Consider the following 20,892-nt stretch of genomic DNA (forward strand, 5'->3'; position numbering starts at 1 on the left):
TCTCTCCCAATAAAACACGCGCAAAGTCCCTTCCCCTGTGACGTCAACGTGAGGACTTTGACCACTCTCCCACAATGCACCTGCTTCTGGGGCCAGATCTGAGCCAGGCAGTGGGAGGGAGGGAGGGTCTACCTGAGGCGGGGCAGGTGGCGTCCTAAGGCCCACTGCTCTGAGTCCCGCAGCTCTGCTTCGGGGCTGCCCGTAGCTCATGGAAGTCAGACCACACACAGGCTGGGAGGCACACGGTGCAGGAAGAGGGTAACACCAGAATTTGCTGATATCCAATGAGGGGTGTCTGTGGGATCATCTCACCCACCACCTAGGGGCTCTCCTGCTCTGGGATCCCTTGTTCCTCAGAGAGCCAGCAGCCCACCCACAACTCATAGAGTGAATAGCGGACACTTGGCTTCCCCGGTGTCTGTAGCCCTAAGGGGGCAGCTGCCTAGGAAGGAGCTTTGTCCACCTTCAGGCTGCCCCCTGCCCCCCACCACCCCATCCCCTCTACCTTGTGGTTGTAGAAATGGCCATTGATGGAGAAGCGGTGGCGTCTGATTCGTCGCTGGTCACTGGGTGTCCTCACATTGCCGCGGCGACGCACCCCAACATCACTGCGTGTGCGCATCAGCTGTGGGGTGTCTTCCTGCACAGGTTTCAGGCCCCTGGAGTCTGAGAGGGCAGGGGGAAATGCTGTCTGCCTGGACCCAGCATGTGGCAGCTGGTACATGGTACCCTCTTGGTGGCCAACACGGTAGCATCCACCACCTCCGCAAAAATATATTTTATAAAATCAGTATTTTATGCTGGGGGAAAACACAATGCATAGTGTACCGAGACTCAATACAGTGACAAGGTTCACAGCCCAGTCTTCTAGTCAGACTCCCAGATTCAAATCCCAACTCTAGCACTGTTATATATCACTAACCTCTCTTGCCTCAGTTTCCTCATCTATCAAATGGGGGTGATAATAGCACCCACCTCATGGGATTGTTGTGAGGGTTTAAATGAGTTAATTTATGTAAAGCACTTAGAACAGTGTCTGGCACAGGATACGCATGATGAGAGGACTTGCAATATATTGCAAACTATCTATCAAAATTATAAATGCTTATAGCCTCAGGCCCAGCTACTCCTCTTCAAAGAGTCCTGCAGACACAGATGAATGTGCAAAATGACACATCTACAAGGCCACCGACTGCAACCTTGTTTGTCACAGCAAAAGACTGGAAATAACTTAAATGTCTATCAACAAGGAACGATTACGGAAATGGTCATTTTTCCGTACAATGGAATACTGCGGAGCTAAGAAGAACACGGACGTGCTTTATGGATTTGTTTGAAGCAAGCCTCGGGACAAACTGATAAACAGAAACAGGGATATGCAAATGCCACCCTTTATATAAAAAGGGAAGAAAAGAAATGGCATTCCATCGTAAAGGTTTGTGGGTATGTATTTGCTTATGTTTGCAAAAAATATCTCAGGGGGATGCCTTAAGGTTGCTTCTTGGAGGGAACTGCAATAATGAGTAGATGAAATGGAAAACTTTTCATTCTTATTAATATTTCTGAATTCAAAAAACAAATAACAGTTTACAATGTCTATTACATCAGTCTTCGCACAGTTGGCCCTAAACCGGAGGCTCCTCCCACATGCAGGTACCTGTGGGGCTTGACATCTGGTCACTCTCGGCTGGAGCGTCCACCTCTGTGATCTGAATGTCGGGCATGGTGAGGGGCTTCAGGATAGTGCTGGGGGCAGAGAGCAAACAAAAGAGAGGCTGATTCAGCCCCTTGGGGAGACGTCCCCACTCCCACCTCACCCCACTCCTGCACAGGGAGCACTTTGCTTGTGCCGGGCCGAGGACCAACACACATCAGGTGACAAAGGATTTGGGTGGGCTCTGCTGAGTGTCCCATGAGGCTGGCTCAGCTCCAGGCTGAGCACTGAGTAGGGAGGGGGAGGGGTCTGGAGGGAGAAGATGCTCATTCTCAGCAGCTACAGCAACAGAAGCACTCAATTCATCAAGCCCAGCATGGAGAATAGAAAAGAGCAAAATCCACCTGTTCCCTGTACTGAGTTTCTAAGCCTGTGCGGGTTCTCTAGCTATTTGGAAGTCCCCAATAATGGCCATTTATTTCTCTGGACAAGATTCCAGTCTGATCCACTTCTGCTGGAGGAATAACTCAGAAATGGCTTCTAGCATCTAAAAGGAATGGGGAGTAATAGGCTGGCTGCCACGCGGGTCAGGGTGGCTTTGGAAGGGGTGCGGATGACAGCATTCTGGGGTTGCAGGGACTGAGCAGGGCTCGTGAGCCACGCTGGAGAAAGGGCCACACGCAGGCAGTCTGAGCTAACGCCTCAAAGCCAAAAAGGACAATGGGAGCAGCCCAAAGAAACACCCAAAATCAACACAGGACTTTCCCAGAAAATTAAGACCATCCTATGGTGAGAACAGCATAGACTCCCTGGGACCCAGCAGACAGACTGGATTCACGTTCGGAAAATGATAGTTTTAAGGGAAGACCATTAAAATGGAAAATCTGAAGGAACTTCCTATTGCAGTATAATCCGTGGACTTCCTGACCCCAGAATGGAACCGGTCAGAGCCCCTCGGGAATGGTGAACGCCCGGCACCCACGCCTCCTTCGTCCAAGGCCCTCTTTCTTGCTGAAGCAGAAACTGGTCTCAGTGGTCCGGGCATTCACTTTATTATATTCATGATTTATAGTCCTGAAAACTTGCTCACCGTATCTGCAGGTTTTAAGAACCAACCAACACCAGCTTGAGGCCATAGGGAAGGGAAAAGAAACAAGTATGCGGAGGGAAGAACGCTTTCGCGGGTCCAGCCAAGGGCCGCATGGTCCACTGGAATTTCAAAAATCGTCTCACTTATGTAACCTAGTCTGGGAGTCGGCTGGGGCTGTGGACAGGGTTCGGCCCATTGGAAATCAAGAGCAGTAAAAGTACTCAACGCACAGCAGACAGTGAAACCAGATGAAATCAAAGAGCCACGACCGGAATCCCAGCATCTGGTGGGATGGGCAGACTTTCCTCCTTAAATTCCCTTGGAAAACAAGCAGATCCGCTCCAGGGCTTGGCCACAATATGGGTTCCTCTCAACTTTACAGAAAGATAGCTTCAGCTGTGCAGTTTAACAAAACGTTCCATGTGGCCAACAGAGAGGGTTTGGTTCTCATTTAAAGTAGAAGAAAATATCACTGTGGTTTTGGCTGAGAGGTTGGCATGCTCCACCCGTGCTCTGGCCAGAAGGCAGTCGACATCAGCAAATTTCAAGGTGGAACAAGGCTAGTCACTTGACCCTAAAAACTGAAGTCCCAGGCGAGGCGGACAGTGAGGAGGGTGCGCCTTACCAGATGCAATCAGCTATTCATTTGGTGGCGGAGGGTGGGGAGGAACAGGCTTGGTCTTCACGGATCTTCCTGTGGGGGCTCAGAGGAGGGGACCTCCCAGACTACTGACCATCTGCCACCACCCACCTCGCGTGGCTGGCTTGGACAGGGTCTGACATTCCTTTTCCTTTCCAGGTTCCCCCAAGACACAGAAGGCTCTGGTCAGAAGGTCCGAGCCCCAGATGTCTCCAGAGTGGGGTCTCTCTATCAGGTGGTCCCGATGGGGAGGACGCCGGGGCATCAGGTGTCCCGTCAGAAACCTGCAGGCCGGGCCTGGCTGGCCGCTACCAGCCCCTCTCCGAGACTCGGGACTTCTCCACTAGGAGGACACACTGCTCACCCAGGCTTTGGTGCCTCTGACTCGGCAGCTCCCTCCTCCCTTGACTGCCCCTCAGTGATTATGGCGAGAGCTGCGGAAGTCTGATCACATCAAGGTCTGCCCCTTTCTCCTCGTCCCAGAGCAGAGCAGGCGGGCCGGGGAGAAGGTAGGAACAAGAGCTGGGGTCAAGGCTGGCTGAAGAAAATGGCATCTGCCTGCTCAAGCACACACAGAACCCCCAGACACCTCTAGTCCCATCTCTCCTCACTCACTGTGTCCCCAAGTTACAGCCAGAGTGCCAGGAGGAGGAGGAGGGAGGGGGGCGAATGCGCTCGTTGTCATCCTGCATCTGCAGACGGATGGGCCGGCGCAGCCCCCAGGAGATGTTCAGCAGCCCCTCCACGATGAACTCATCTTCTTCCTGCCCACAAAGCAATTGGTGCGATGAGTACGGAAGAGCCCTGCAGAAGCCAGCGCCACGGGGGAGGACCATATCCCAGCGGGATGCACCTGAGTCGTGTCCACACCCAGCTCCCAGATCCCCTCTACTCTAACCCACCCTGAAGCCCTGAAGGTGGCCTCACAGGTCAGCATACAAGTTGCCTCGAAATTCAAGTATACATGTGCAAATGATAAGAATGGAGTGTTTTTGTTTTGTTTTTTATCCTCCCCTGAGGATATTTTTGCACTTATCTTCAGATAGAGTGGGAGAGAGAGAGGGGGCAAGAGAGAGAAACATCGACATGAGAAAGACACATTGACTGGTTGCCACCCACACAACCCCAGCCAGGGCCGGGACGAACTGTAACCAAGGTACGTGCCCTTAGCGGGAATGAACCTGGGACTCCCTGGTCCGCGGGACAATGCTCTAACTACTGAGCCAAACCGGCCAGGGCTGGAGTGTTTTTTATACTAATGACTGTAAAGAAAGAAGAATACATCTCTTAAAGTAAGTGAGCCTGTCTTTGCTAACAGAACCAGCTGTTCCCCCGCCCCTACTGTGGAAAACAACACCTTTAGCTACAACATACATTTAGCATCTGACCTACTGGTTGAAGGAGATTTAAAGTAACATTTCTCCAAGTTTATTCTACAGAATATGCAGAATACCTAGCAGAATACAGAATCCTCTAGCAGATCAATGGTTACCTTTAAAAGGGCGTCACATGATCATGCATTAGAAGATCTATGTTAAATCAGATCTCTTAACAGCAGAACTTCCCAGAACCTATAATAAAATAACGTGCTACATTATAACTATCCAAGAGGTGAATAAATCTTGCAAGAATTCCAAATTTATACCCAAGGGTGGTTCACTAATAGAAAGCTAAATGTGAAACCCTTCTAAGGACATTTGCATGATCCAGAGAAATGGATCTCACTTATGATCATGAAACTCTTTAATCACCAAGCATTTTGAGAATTTATTCCACAGAACATACCCTGGAAAAGCTATTCAAGGACTAAAATCTTGTTAATGGCCCAACCACTAATTAGTAGAAGTTTTGAGGTCAATGCATAAAAGAGTCAAGCCTTCTTTTCCAAGTCTCAGAAAACTCTTTTGGGGGTCAGGACCACAGACGTCAGACCTGGGCCACGGACACATCTTCAGGACAAGCCCCATAATATACCTGTCCAGTGGACAACCAACCTGTGCCCCAGGATCATCCTTAGAGAAGGAGGGGACTAAAATAACACAGGAGAAGAACGTAGCAACTTGAGGACATTTGTGGATCTTGGAGAGAAAAGCTTTATTTAAGTACAGGCTATATATTTGGCCTTCTAGATAGTCAAGGCTGGCATCATTACTTTACATTACATTCTTATAGGATAGAATTTACCCCAAAGTAGGGCTTTGCCTGAGTGGACTTGTTTGAAGGACACAGAAAAGGCCACTGCATCCATATACTATCCCCAACCAGCCCACCTTAGTAGCTGAAATTCTACCATCTGGTATCTTTTGCTATGGATTAAAACACCATGGCTTGATAACCTGAAAATGTGTTTAGAGGGGTATTACACATACTTCTTATCAGTCAAGAACACTTGAGTATAAATTACTCTGCCAGGCTCCTATATAACTCACCATCTATCTGATAACAGGCTTTACAGAAATGGATACAGGATGAGTAAGCTTAGATGCAGGCTGGGGGCTGGGGAAAGACAGATGGATAACAAACAGCATTCCAAGAAGGCACCCTAGGAAGGCTGCTGCAGTTGTGGAGAAACGTGAGGGGGACCACCCAGAGCTTAGGTGACGTACCCGTGTTCCTGCAACAAAGGACACGGGCCCGAATGTGTAAGCATAGAGGACTGGGAAGTACCTGGATTACCCACAATGAAGAAGCTTGTTTGAGAACCATCTGAAAGGGTTATTTTATAAAAGCTTCTCTTTGAAGGATTCCCCCTAGTGAGGCTTGTGCTAGCCGACCACATATCAAGGAACATCTCTGAAACAGAAAAGCTTGCCCTTTTTGGAACAACTTTGGACCTGGGGTCTCCTTCCAAAGAACTCCAGGATCTCCCACTAATATCCTAAATGAGAGGCCACTCACTGTGACAGGAGGGACAGAGAGAGGACACAGGGCCCCTCAGGCTCAGGACATATGGAGACAAAGACTGGGCTGGCCCACCAGAAAAGGAGCCTCCCCTGCCTCCCTGGGCACCCTCACCTCACGGTGTCGGAGCTGCAGGTTCTGGCCTTCATAGTACAAGTTGTAGGTCTTCAGATGCAGGAGAAGCTCATTCCTTAGGGGAAAAAATACAAGAGGCAGAGGTGAAGCCACTTATAATGCAGTTGTTCTTCTTCTCACCTCTAACCTGGCCTCAGTCACCCCAGTCTGGGTGCTTGTCAACACGTGTGTACACACGTACACACACGGAGTCCTACCACCACCCCCATCACCATCTTCCCCCAGGATCCAGATCAAGAGTAAACACCACCTGGAGCAGACAGAACACAAAGAGCGACTCTGGAAAACCAAGGCAGGCCTGTGTGCTGACGAAGCTGGCCCCTCCGACGATACTGCTGAAACCCGAGCTGAAGAAGCAGTCCTGAGCGAGCCCCAGGCTCACAGAGGCAAACACCCTCCAGGGCCCACAGACAGGCCTCCTGCCTCTCGGCCTCTCCTCCCTCGCGCATGCTGGGAGTTAGGAGAAGATAACTACTGCAGGCTTTTTTCACAAGACTCAGAAAAGTCTAGCCTTTTAAGAAAGTTAAAAGGGCGCTGGCCGGTTTGGCTCAGCGGTTAGAGCATCGGCCTGTAGTCCAGAGAGACCCGGGTTCGGTTCCTGCTAAGGGCACGTGCCTCGGTTGCAGTTTGTCCCCGGCTCTGGTTGGGTTGTGCGGGAGGCAGCCACTCGATGTGTCCCTTTCACGTCGATGTTTCTCTCTCTCTCTCCCCCTCCCACTCTATCTGAACAAAAAAATGGAAAAAAAAAAATGTCCTCGGGTGAGAATAAAAAAAAAAGTTAAAAGGGACAGGTCTGGTCCCACTGACGTATGCTTCATGGACCTGACCTTATCATGTGTTTAAAAACTTAAACTCCCATCAACAGTGGAATGGATAAATAAAGGCAGCTATAGTCACACAATGGGATAGTAGATGGCAATGAGAATATGAATAAACTACATACAACATAGATGAATCTCACAGATATTGCGTTGAGTAAAAGCTGGACACAAAAGAGCACATATTGTATGATTCCATTCATATAATGTTCAAATTGGGTGTTAGAATTCAGGATAGTGGTTCGCCTTGGGAAGCAGTGGCTAGAAGTGGGCATGAGGGGGTTTCTGGGCCCTGGCAATATTCTATTCTAGGTGCTTTTGGTTTATTAAAAATAATTTTTTTAACTTACAAGTCTCCTCTGAAGTCTGGTACCAGGCCTTCTTAGCTGCTAAATACTAGTTTCCAGGTGTTCTCCCGGGGGATGGGGAGGTTGGAGGGCTTCACCCCTTTGTGATCGGGGCGAGCCCTCATCAAACCTGAGAGCAGCCTGGTGGAGTTTTGTGTAAAGGGCGTGGTAGTGCATGAGCGCTGGGAGGGAGAGAAGCTTGGGGAGGCTGCTGTGTGCTTTTGCCTTTTCTCAGACAAGGGCAATGCAGTTTGGTCCCTCTAAACCCAGCCATTCAGCAGAGATATTTGGGGCCATGCCAGAGGTCAAAGCTGCTGGAAATTCCAAGAAGCTCCTGACAAGCTAAACCCAGATAAGCTGGAGGAATTCTGCGCATGCCGAAACGAACTGGTGAAAAATGTGGCTCTAAATAACCTAAAACAAAAACTGCCTGGTACTGCTGAACACAGATCCGAAAGCAGGATGCGAAAGCACTGGTCAGTAGAAGCCCCTGGGGAAGCCCTTCATTGAAGCGCTAAGAGGGATCCACAGCTCACACAACTCTGTCTGCAGTTGGCCAAGGGTGTCTTAAAAAATTAGTCCAATTTGGACTCAGAAAAACTAAACATTTAGTTAAGATAGAGAGCATCCAGTAGGTGCAAATCCCTGTGCTGGATGTAAAAATATATCCTGAAACTTCTCATTCGAAAACGTCCATGTTGGCTCAGCCCCATCCCATTAGCAAATATCTGTGTTCCAGAGATTTTATTGCCTATAAAACAATGGCGCTGTCTCCTCCTGTTCAGGGGGAAGAACTGTGATGTAGCCAGAACCACAGCAGCACAGGGCCACACTCAGCTGAGACTCCCCCAGAAGATACCACAGACAGGACAGTGAGCAGCCACCACTAAGTCCTCCTCTGGAAGCCCTCTAGGACACCCTTTCTTTTGAGCTTTCAAAGGTACCATGTCTTAAAGGCCTCCTTTAGTTCACTCTCTATGGCCAGGCTCTGGGAACATGTTACTGTACCTGGAGCAGCAACCTTCCTAATGCTCTTACTAGTTCACCCTCAGCTCCTTAGCTCTTTCTCACACACAGGAGCCCCAGCTCTCTCACAGACAGGCGAGGCATCTCTGCCAGTGGCTTCCATCCACACAGGACTGGCCACTGGGGACACGACACTACAGCAAAAAGTCTTACTTGGAAATGTATTTATCTTTCCCACATGGGACTAGGGAAGTTTGGTGACTGTAGTCCATTCTTCTTTCCTCTTTTCATCAGAAGGAGAGACCTGTATTTGAAAGAAGACAGAGGATAGAGTCAGGTTGTGTCCTCAGGGATCAGCAGAACTTGAGCCAGGGGACAGGGCCATGTGGCTCTCTGGCCCCTTTCCAGATCCACAGTTTGGGCAGCTCAGTGGTGACCCAGGCTAGACAGATGCCACACTGCTGGCTGCTGCCTCTGCTTGCTACAGCCTCTGAGAAAAAAGCACCCAAAGAAGATGACAACCATTTGTCAGCTCCAGAACAACTGCCCGAGCCACCGAACGTTGATACCCAACCTGGTTCCAAGGAAACCAGTGGGTCTTCCCTGAAGAGACCTTCACAACACAGAACAGAGATTTATCTGATAGGGCAGGCTCAGGTTCCACTGAGCCATACTAAAGATCGGTAAACCTCCTAAAAATGCCCAAATAGAGCTGGGCACAATAAATCACAGCATATATATCTATAATCACCATTAAAATATGATACTGTGAAGGCAATTTAATTACCTGGGAAAATGATAATACATCATGAAAACACAGGCTACAAAACTATGAGTCCAATTTTGTTTAAAATATATGTAAGCATAAAATATGCATATATATACACTTATTTGAATAAGTATAAATTCAGATTTCAAATACACACACACATACACATATAGTCAGGCCTCAACATTATCGATAGGTTCTGCAACTTTAAACAAAGAGATGTATAATAAAACAAATTTACCATCGGCTAATTGATATAAACAAGAGTTAAGTTCCTAAGGCTTTTATTTCATCAACATTATAATAAAATGCCATTGAATGAAATGACATTATTTGAGGACCTGCTGTGTGTGTGTGTGTGTGTCCTCTCATATATGTATATATACATATATATATGTCAAGATTTCTCAACCTCAGCACTATTGACATTTAGAACTACGTCATTCTTTGTTGTCCTGTGCATTAGAGGATGTTTAGCAGTATCCCTAGCCTCTACCCACTAGATGCCAGCAGCTATATCCAGGTCATGAATCAAAACTGTCTCCGAACATTACCAAGTGTCCCCTGGGCTACACTGCCCCAGCTGAGAACCCCTGGCATATGTATATCAACAAATGAAAAAGTGGCTGTCACTAGGTAATGGAATTACCAGAAATTTATCAAACTTTTATTATTAGAATTTTCAAACATAAAGTTGAAGAAATAAGACAATAAGTAGCCATGTACCCATGGTTATTCTACCCTTAACATTTACTATCCTTACTTTATCACACCTGTCCATCTATACATGCCTTTATCCATTTAACAATCCATCTTATTTTTTATGCATTTTAAAGTAAATTACACACCAAGCAAATCTTAGAGATTTATTTAAGAAGGTAGAAATCATACCAAGTATCTTTTCTGACCAAAAAGGTATGGAACTACAAATCAATAGTAGGAGAAGTCAGAAAATCCACAAATATGTGGAAATTATACAACATACTCTTGAACAACTAATGGGCAAAAGAAGAAATCAAAAAGGAAATAAAAAAATATCTTGAAACAAAAATTGAAACACAACATACCAAAAGTTATGAGATACAGAAAAAGCAGTTTTAAAGAGAAGTTTATAGCAATAAATACCTACTTAATAAAAAAAAGTCCCTAATAAACAACCTAATTTTACATGTCAAGAAACTAGAAATAAGAAGAACTAAGCCCCCAAATTAGCAGAAGAAAATAACAAAGAGCAGAAATGAGATAGAAATCAGAAAAGCAATAGAAAAGATCAGAGAAACTAAGAGGTGGTTTTCTGAAAAGATAAACAAAATTGGCAAACCCTTAGACTAAAGAAAGAGAGAAGACTCAAAGTCTGAAATGAAAGAGGAGGCATTACAACACATATCACAGAAATACAAAGGATCATAAGAGAATACTATGAACAGTTGTATACCAACAAACTGGGTAGCCTGGAAAAAATAGATAAATTCCTAAAAACATACAACCTACCAAGACTGAACTGTGAAAAAAATAGAAAATCTGAACAAACCAATAACAAGTAAAGTTGAATCAGTAATCAAAAACCTCCCAACAGAGAAAAGCCCCAGACCAGATTTTTTCACTGGTGAATACTACCAAACATTAAAGAAGAATTAAGGACAATCGTTCTCAAATTTTTCCCAAAAAATAAAGAGAAGGGCACTCCCAAACTCTTTTTATAATACCAGCATTACTCTGATACCAAAACCAGATAAGGGCACTACAAGAAAAGAAAACTATAGATCAATATACCTGATGAATGTAAATGTAGAAATTCTCAACAAAATACTAGCAAACTGAATTGAACAGTGCATTAAATTGATCATACAATATGATCAGTGGGATTTATCCCTGGGATGCAGGAATGGTTTAACATATGCAAATCAATAAAGGTGATACATTTCATTAATCAAATGAAAGATAAAAATTATACAATCATCTCAAGAAATGCAAAAAAGGCATTTGACAAAATTCAACATCCTTTCATGATAAAAATTCCAACATATTTGGTATAGAAAGAATGTACTGCAACATAATAAAGGCCAGATATGGCAAGCCCATGCTAACATAAAAATGATGAAAACTGAAAGCTTTTCCTACAAGATCAGGAACTAAATAAGGGTACCTACTCTCACCATCTTATTCAACATAGTACTGGAAATCCTCGCCAGAGCAATCAGGCAAGAAAAATAAACAAAAGTCATCCAAATCAGTAAGGAAGAAGTAAAATTGTCTCTGTTTACAGATAATATGATCTTAAATATAAAAAAATCTTAAAGACTCCACACACAAAAAAATGTTAGGATTAATCAATGAATTCACTAAAGTTGCAGCATAGAAAATCAACATACAAAAATCAGTTGCAAACGATAAAAATAAATTTTTTAAATTAGCTGCATATCTATACACCAACAGTAAACTATCTGAAAAAGAAATAAGAAAAAATTTCATTTAAAATCACATCAGAAATAATAAAATACTTAGGAATAAATTTAAGCAAGGAGTTGAAATATCTGTATATTTAAACTTAAATGATTTTGATGAAAGAAATTGAAGAAGACAAAAATAAATAAAAAGATATCACATGTTCATGAATGAAAAGAATATTGTTAAAATGTCAGTATTATTCAAAGCAATCTCTAGATTCAATACAACCCAAATCAAAATTCCAATGACATTTTTCACAGGAATAAAAAAAATCCTAAAATTTGTATGGAACCACAAAAGACCTCCAATAGGCAAAGCAATCCTGACAAAGAACAAATCTGGAGGCATCACACTTCCTGATTTCAAACTATACTACAAAGCTCTAGTAAGCAACACAGTATGATACTGGCACATAGACCAATTAAGGAAAAGAATTAAGAGCCCAGAAATAAACCCATGCATATATAGTAAACTAGTATTTGACAAGGGAGCCAAGAATACTCAATGGGGAAACAACAGTCTCTTCAATCAATATTGGGAAAATTGGACATTCACATGCAAATGAATGAAATTGGACCTTTATCATATACCACTTACAAAAATTAACTTGAAATGCATTAGACTTAAATGTAAAACCTGAAATTGTAAAAACTCTAGAAGAAAACACTTCTTGACATTGGCCTTGGCAACAATATTTTGGATATGACCCAAATGCACAAGCAACAAAAGCAGAAATAAATACGTGAAACTACATCAAAGTAAAAAAAATCTTCTGTACAGCATAAGAAACAATCAAGAAAGTGAAAAAGCAACCTACAGAATAGGAGAAAATATCTGTAAACCACATATCTGGTAAGTGATTAATATCCGAAATAGGTAAGGAACTAATATATAACTCAATAGCAAAACACCAAATAATTCAATTTAAAAAGGGCAAAGGACCTGAATAGACACTTCTCCAGAAAGTACATTCACCTGGCCAATAAACACATGGAACGATGCTCAACATCACTAATCATCAGTAAATGCAAATTAAAACCACAATGAGCTATCACCTCACACCTGTCCAAATGACTATCATCAAAAAATCAACAAGCAACAAGTGTAGTCAAGATGTAGAGAAAAAGGAATCCTTGTGCATAGTTGGTAGGACTGTAAACTGGTGCAGCCGCTATAGAAAACAGTATGGAGGTTCCTCAAAAAAATTAAATATAGAGCTGCCACATGACTCAGAAATTCCACTTCTGGATAGTTATTTGAAAAAAAAAAATCACTAATTCAAACAGATATATGCAGCCTTGTGTTCACTGCAGCATTACTTACAATAGCCAAGACACAAAAGAAATCTAGATGTCCATCAACAGATGAACAGATGAAAAAGATATATCAATAGATAGGTAGAGATATATAGATATAATGGAATATTACTGATTAATAAAAAAGAATGAGCCCTGGCCGTGTGGCTTAATTGGTTGGAACTTTGTACTGTACACCAAAAGGTGGTGGATTCGATTCCCGGTGAAGGCACATACCTAGGTTGCCGGTTTGATCCCCGATCAGGGCATGTACAGGAGGCAACCAATGAATGTTTCTCTCTCACATTGATGTTTCTTTCTCTCTCTCTTTCTCTCCCTTCCTCTCTCTAAAAAAAAAAAAAAAAAAAAAAAAAAAAAAAAAAAAAATCAATAAACATATCCTTGGGTGAGGATTAAAAAAAGAATGAATCTTCCCATTTGAAACAATATGGATAGACCTAGAGGATATTACACTAAGTGAAATAAATCAGACAGGGAAAGACAAACATCATATGATTTCACTTATAAATGGAATCTAAAAAAAATAAAACACATGAATAAATGAAACAAAACAGAAACAGACCCATAGATATAGAGAACAAGCCAATGCTTGCCAAAAGGGAAGAGTGTGCGGGGGTGGGGAAAAAAGGACCCAAAGTCCAGAAAGTATAATAAAAATATAATTAAGCCCTGGCCAGTTTGGCTCAGCCATTAGAGCATTGGCCTGCAGACAGAAGGGTCTTGAGTTCAATTCCTGGTCAAGGGCACGCACCTAGGTTACAGGTTCAAACCCCATGTGAGAGGCAACCAATCTATGTGTCTCTTACATCAACGTTTTTCTCTCTCCCTCCCTCCCTTCCACTCTGTCTAAAAATCAATGAAAAAAATATCCTCAGGTGAGGATTAACCAAAAATAAATAAAAAATATGTAAAAATGTTAAATTTCTACTTAGAAAAAAAATTTTTACCCTACCCAAAATCAAAAGACAAATGACAAATTGAGGGAAAATATTTACAATACAAATGGCAAAAGGCTAATATCCTTAATATGTACAGAGCTTTAATAAATCAATAAGAAAAAGATTCTACACTCAGTAAAAGCTGCTCAAAGGACATGAGCAGATAATTCACAGAAAAAGAAATACAAATAGCCAATAACCTATGAAACCTTTCTTATCACTATATTTTCACTTACCAATTGTTATGAAGCCAACAGCAAATCATAACATACGAGCTATATTAGAATTCAGCTTTTAGTTAAAATCATTCAATTAGCCCTACTTAAGAGTCATAGCTGCACTGGAATGTCGTCATGTCCTAGGGCCTGCAGGCCTGTCTGTAAAGCAAGTTGCAGAAGGTATACTCCACTTAAGATAGAAGAATATACACTGTGAAGCAAGCACCCAGCTGGTGTGGCTCAGTGGTTGAGTGTCAACCCATGCACCAAGAGGTTACTGGTTCAATTCCTGGTCAGGGCACATGCCCAGGTTGTGGGCCAGATCCCCAGTGGAGGGCATGCAGGAGGTGGCCAATCAGTGTTTCTATCTCTCTCCCCCTCTCCCTTCCTCTCTCTCTCTCTCTCAATTCAATAAAGACAGAATGCATAGCTCTGTTCTATTCTTTCTGTTCTTAGGATAATGTCACCGACTCACAACCCCAAGATGTCTTACCTCTCCTGTTCGAGATCACCTGGCCATTGTCAAGTAGACCCAGACAGGATGCCCCCAGGAGACAAATAAATCAGGTTGCTGAAATTTAAATAAGAACTGACCAGTCAACACAGCCCTGAACCCCTTACTCATGACTACTCATGCTTTTTGTTCTGTGAAACTCCTTGTCTGTCAACCATCAAGGAGCTCGGGTTTTTTCAGCACAGCCTGCCTGTTCTCCGCTGTGTAATGCTACACAATAAATGCCACTTTCCTCCCCGGCACCCCGAGGTGAGCGCAATTGGCTATCTGCAGTGCTCGGTGGACAAACTCTTTTCTCAGTTACAGATATAAATCAAGTAGTCGGATGGCCCAGATGTATGAATTCCCCAAGACATTTGGTTACTCTCAACCTGCTGGGTGATCTTACCAAGGCCATCGCTATGAATCCGACCTATGGGCTCATGTTGCCTGACCTTTATCTCCAGCCTGACTTCTCCCCACCTTTTTTCTTACTTTTACATTTCTTGGGTTAAAAGTGTTAGGAAAAAACTTACATTGCCTACCACATTGTTGAACTGAAATTACAGGTAACTGAGTCTAGGACCCAACCAAACCCTCCTTTGTCTGCCTCAAGGAAAACATCTGCATCTCTCCTCATAGACTTTCCAACCATCACCACAAACCACTGGCTGCCTCCAGCCACCTGGGGCGGGACTAGAAAAAGAAACGCCTGCTAAATTTACACGCACTTTAAGGCAGAGCTGACACCGGGCCGGAAGTGTCGAGTTCAGTCCCATGCTCCTCACACAGAGTATTGTTTCTCACACAAGAAAGGGCCAGAGGAAGACGGCTGATGGGCTGGAATGTGGGGGACACTTCCTCCGAGGGTGCCTGCCAATAACTGCAGCCTTGGTGACAGGGATTTGCTCAGCTGGCTGATTGCAACTATTCAGTCTTTTCTGTTATTATTAAGTTACGGCCTCTACCTGAATTCCAAAATGCCTTGTAAGAAGCGTTTACAAGCACCAAGTCCAAGTCGGGACATGAGCTTCCCAAGCCCTCGTCATATTGGAAACACGCTGGGGCCACCAACCAGTCAGTCTCTGGCAGTGACTTCATGCCCTGGCAGCATGTTCCAGGTTCTTCTCGGCTCCGTTAAATGCCTGGGTGATGCCATCCAGCCTGTCAGTGGAACCTTAAATATGTCCCGTGTGGAGACCCATCCACAGTTCCTGCCTGCTTCAAAGACAACTCAAGTCCAACCCTCCCTAAGATCCAAGAGAATGTCTTGACACAGGGAAGATTCCCAAGCCCTTGATGACATCCCAGCCACAGAGAACTTTCTGGGCCTGCATTTCGCACGTTGTGAGTGTACCCGTCCTCCTCCTCAGACCCAAGCACACTCACATGTTCTCTGGACGCTGACCCCAAATGTAACTCTCCTACAAACTGTCCCTGCTGCCCTGGGGCTGTGTTGGGGGGGGACAGGAGCTCACACCTCAGCTTGTCCTTCATCCCAGCACTTCCTCCCCACAGAAACCATCCATCTGGTGTCTCTTCTCCCTGCTGGACATGGAGCTTCCTCTCTCTGGACCCGCAGCTCCCAGACTGAGCCTCTGTCCTGCAAATATTCTCATTATCACTTTCTTCGTGGGAGGGAGAGGGTTCAACAGCCAGCCCAAGGGAAAGCTGACCGGGGGTCTTGGTGAGGGAATTCCTAGAAGCACAGCCCGAAATACAGATTCCTGGGCACGTGATTTACTGAGGAAGCGCTTTCAGGAGAACCCACTATGGCAGCGAGGGAAGCAGGACCTGGGGTGACGGGGGCTCAGCTGAAGTCCAGACACAGCCTGACCCATGGAAACCGCAGGGTGTGAATAACTCCCCAGAGTTGCCCCACCTTGAGACAAGCAGTCCAGGTCCAGGCCTTTGTTCCTGTGCCAGTCAGCCACTGACTACCGGCCACCCCCTGGAGGAGGGGCTGAGCTCCCAGGCATTTCCCTGCAAAAGCAATTCTCAGGACTAGGCAGCAGCTAAGGCCTCTCCACGGTCAACACCCCTAACACACAATAGACAAAGGGGATCCTGGTGGGGACCAGCACCTTCCTCCACACTTGCCCGTGTCTGGGCTGGAAGCAGCTCCTGGCTTTGTCACCTCTGCCCACGCTCAGGGTGGGAGGAAATCGCTGCCCACACAGGACAGCCAGGTGCAGGGCCAGGCTCAGCTGTAGGAACCAGTCAGAACCCTGAAGTTGTTGCAGGAAGGATCCCTTCCTCTTCCTTTTCACAGACCTTCCCACACACAGGTGTTCCCAGCCCCCACTCCAGGCCTCCCAAATACATGAAATTCACCAGCCCAGCTTCCGGTGAGGAGGGCAAACATCAAATCCTCAAGAACCTCGAGCAGGTGGGGAAAGCCATCCAAAGCTCACTCCAAAGAGAGCAGAATCCCCTCTGTTCCCAGTTCTGGGTTCCTCCAAGCTCCAGTGCCCTCACTCCCTGTCTATTAGGGAGACTTGGGGACACAAGACGGTTTATAGGGTGTCAGAGCATCCCCGGGACAAGGGCTAATAGCTATAGAGTTCCAGCCTAGAGACACAGTGTCTCGCCCTGGCTGGTTTGGCTCAGCGGTTAGAGCGTCGGCCTGCGGTCCTGAGAGACTTGGGTTCGGTTCCCACTAAGTGCATGTACCTCGGTTGCAGTTTGTCCCCGGCCCTGGTTGGGTCGTGTTGGTGGCAGCCACTCGATGTGTCCCTTTCACGTTGATGTTTCTCTCTCTCTCTCTCCCACTCCCGCTCTATTTGAACAAAAAATGTAAAAGTGTCCTAAAAAAAAAAAGACACAGTATCTCTCAGCTTACTTATAAACTGGAAAGTCCTCCTACCCCCCACCCCAGGGCAGTAGGGTGGGGTGGAGAGGCAAATGCAGAACAGAAAAGTAGGCAAACCCTGGCAGGAAAGTCCAGGGTGAGGTGGAGAAGCCCCAGCCCGTGGTAGTTGGTTTGTCCTGGTTTCCTGGTTGTATAGCAGGAGCTGGGCCCCTCTCCACTCCCACCTCAGCTCCCAGTGCAGGATGGAAGGTGGGGGACAACAGCTAATTGATAGGAAGCAGGCAGTCCCCGTATTTAAGAATATACAGCAGAAAAAGAGACAGGCTGGAGGAGGGGTGAGCTTCCCACAGGAACTCTCCAGGGGGCCACCCCACAGAGCCGCCCCCTGACCAGAGAGGGCTGTGCACTTGGCAGGGCCTCAGCTGAAACCGAACAGGGAAGGAGGAACAGCCGACCTCGAGACACCAGAGACCTCGGAGGTTCTCATTCTGAATGCTCTTCAGACTCTCAGGGTGGGGGAGGGGTTAGGATGGTGAGAGAGGTTGATTTAAAATTACTGATGTACAGGCTGTAACTAGGACCAATTACATCAGACCCTCTGGGCAGGGCCTCGGCATGAGCATCTTAAAAGTATCCCCAGACCCTGGCTGGTTTGGCTCAGCAGTTAGAGCGTCAACACAAGAATCGCAGGTTTGATTTCCAATCAAGGGCATGTATCTAGGTTGCAGGTTTGATCCCCAGCCTCCGGTCAAAATTGGGTGGGAGGCAACCAATCAATGTGTCTCTCTCATATCGATGTTTCTCTCTCTCTCTCTCTCTCTCCCATTCTATCTAAATATCAATGGAAAAATATCCTCAGATGAGGATTAAAAAGAAAAAGTCTCCCCAGGTTGTGCCAAGGTACAGCCAGGGCTGAGACCCAGCATGAAATCTGATAGGAACAGAAACTGAGGACACCAACACATGCCTCTCAAAGCAGCTTTTCAAGAGCGGAGAAAATGGAAATCTCTAAAAGCAAACTGGGTTTGGTCTCTAGTGTCCCCCTTCCCATAACTAATATTTCAAAGGGGTAAGGGGTCAATGGAGAGCATCCCAGAGGGCCCGTATACACAGGCACAGAGCCAATCCAAAGGGCCCCTCACGCAAAGCAAGGCACCACACCACAGAAGCCAGGAAGCTAGCCCAGGCCCCAGATGTTAAGGAAATGCTTGCTGAAGGCCCAAAACTTCCCCTTTTGGGGCTGTCCCCACCTCTCCTCTGAGCCCTGCCCTGCCCTCTGGGGACAATCTGTATCTCCTGGGTTGGAGAAGAAAGTTATTTGACACAGTGCTTCATACTACAGTGTTAAAGACTTCCCCATCAGGCCTCTTGAAGGACTCTGCTTTGCAACCAAGCAGCTTTGACAGGAGATCGTGCTGACCCCTCTGCACCGCAGTCCCGTGGTGTGGGGGCAGGGAGAAGTGCAGATGGCAAACAGGAAGCCCCAGCCCTATTGCGCCACATGAGGAATGAGACTTGAGCTATGGCCTGGGGACTGGCCAAGATCTAGAGATTATAAGAGATTCTACCTCCTGATTCCCGAACCTGAGCCTGTCCTGGACATGGGCAAGATTCCGGCTGCCTTGGAAGGAAACAGGACACAGTTTACCTCCTGCCTGCATGCTTTATTCAATAAAATGCTCACTGACTGGCCAGCCCATGTCTTCTCTGGGACCTGTTCACCCCACTGATCCCTGATCCTCCCTTCCCGAAATGTACCTCCATCCTCTTTCCACCCCAGGTGTCCAGGCCCCCCGTGATCCACCCACACAGCTCTCCCAATCACTGTGCTCAGGAAAGGGTCTAAGCATCAAACGCCACCAGAGGGAAAGTTAAGGTCAAGTGTGCTGGGTGTACGTTCAGTACTGCACTTTCTCAACTTTGCTGTGACTGTGAGTCAAAGGCTTTGCCCCTCCCTGCCCCAAAGAATGCTAAGCATCATGGAAGAGGGGAGGGAAAGGCACAGGAGAAAGTGGCTTGCCCTGCCTGAAAGGAGAGGGTCCTCACCTGAGGGCAGGTAGGAGAGGGCTTGGCTCAAAAGAACTAGCAGAAGACGAGTTGCAGGAGGCCCCGACACCTGTTTCCCCCGTAAATCAGGAGCAGAACAATCACGGTATTATTATTGTGCTTATACTAAGACAACAGATGTAAATAAAAGACAGCTACTATAAACGGAAGCTTTCTCCGGGCTATTACCTGCTTCGACTAATTTCATGTCCACAACCACCCCAGGAGGCAAGAAAGAAACCCCAACACCCACCCCTATTTTGCAGATGAAACAAATAAGGCACAAGGAATCAAAGTAACTTGCCCAAAGCACACAGCCAGGAAAAGGCAGAGCTGGGGCTCAAACCCAGAACCGTCCAGCTGCAACGCAGACCCCTACTGACTGCGGCGTCTCTTGAGGTGAAGGGGATGAGCTGTCAGCTAAAAGCACCTGATTGGGCCATTTTCTAGAGGAGTGGTTCTCACACTTGAGAGACAATCAGAATCCCCTGGAGGGCCTTTAAAATACAGATCCTGGCACCGCCTCCCCCCGGTTTCTGCGTCTGGACTTCTGGCGTGAGGTCTGAGGATGTCCATTTCTATCAAGTGATGCTGGTGCTGGTGCCGCGAGTAACGAGGTGCAGGAGGTTTGTCTTTATCTTACTCCTCACAGGAGCCCACGGGGAAGGCTTTATTTTTACCACGTTACAGATATGGGAAAAGACCTCAGAGGTCAGGTGACAGAGCTAACCTGAACCCATGTAATGAACTCCTTCCACGGTGCCCCAGCTAAGCACTGGACATGAGGGCTCCGTGCAGGACAGGCAGGCGTAGCCAGCCCCCGCTGCCAGCCACAGCAGGCCCGGGAGACCTGGGGAGGGGAGGCAAGTGAGTGACTGGCCTAATGGACAAGCTGTAGGAAAAGCAGATCCTTCAGGGACCAAGGATAGAGACTCTGTTCAGAGACCAGGGCAGTTACAATGTCACAGAGCCACGGACCTCCGTCACGTCTCACCCTCTGTCTAAAGAACAAGCTACCCCTCACACTCATGGGACCCACAGGCTGCCTGTCCCCCATCCCAGAAAAACCCTGGGGGTCTGACTGATGACAGGTGCAAAGCCCCCGCTGACTGGAAACCTCACTGTTCTCCCAGAAGGCAGCCCCGGCCTGGCCCACCTGCCAGATGAGGACCTGAGATTCAACAGGCAGCCACGCTACCAGTTTGGGCCACAAAGCCCCTGCTCTATCCTAGGGCAGCTCTCGTCAGGCTCACCACACACAGGTCTGAATTCCCAGTGGCTCTGGGGAAGATCTGAGGAAA

The 20,892-nt window shown here is 46.4% G+C and overlaps 1 protein-coding gene across 2 annotated transcripts in view; it reads right to left on the reverse strand.

Moving 5' to 3' along the window:
- Positions 1–20,892, reverse strand: part of RASSF2 (Ras association domain family member 2) — a 38,922-nt gene that overhangs the window by 9,377 nt on the left and 8,653 nt on the right. For both annotated transcript variants that reach the window (XM_036246056.1, XM_036246055.1), the window contains exons 2-6: positions 8,765–8,855; positions 6,400–6,475; positions 4,000–4,148; positions 1,658–1,746; positions 506–666 (exon numbers count right to left, since the gene is read on the reverse strand). In XM_036246056.1, the coding sequence (XP_036101949.1) occupies positions 506–666; positions 1,658–1,746; positions 4,000–4,148; positions 6,400–6,475; positions 8,765–8,823 (534 nt within the window). In that variant the 5' untranslated portion in view covers positions 8,824–8,855. The remainder of the gene's footprint in view (positions 1–505; positions 667–1,657; positions 1,747–3,999; positions 4,149–6,399; positions 6,476–8,764; positions 8,856–20,892) is intronic.

Source organism: Molossus molossus, unplaced genomic scaffold (genome assembly GCF_014108415.1).
Source record: "Molossus molossus isolate mMolMol1 unplaced genomic scaffold, mMolMol1.p scaffold_m16_p_6, whole genome shotgun sequence".
NCBI classification, from domain to species: Eukaryota; Metazoa; Chordata; class Mammalia; order Chiroptera; family Molossidae; genus Molossus; species Molossus molossus.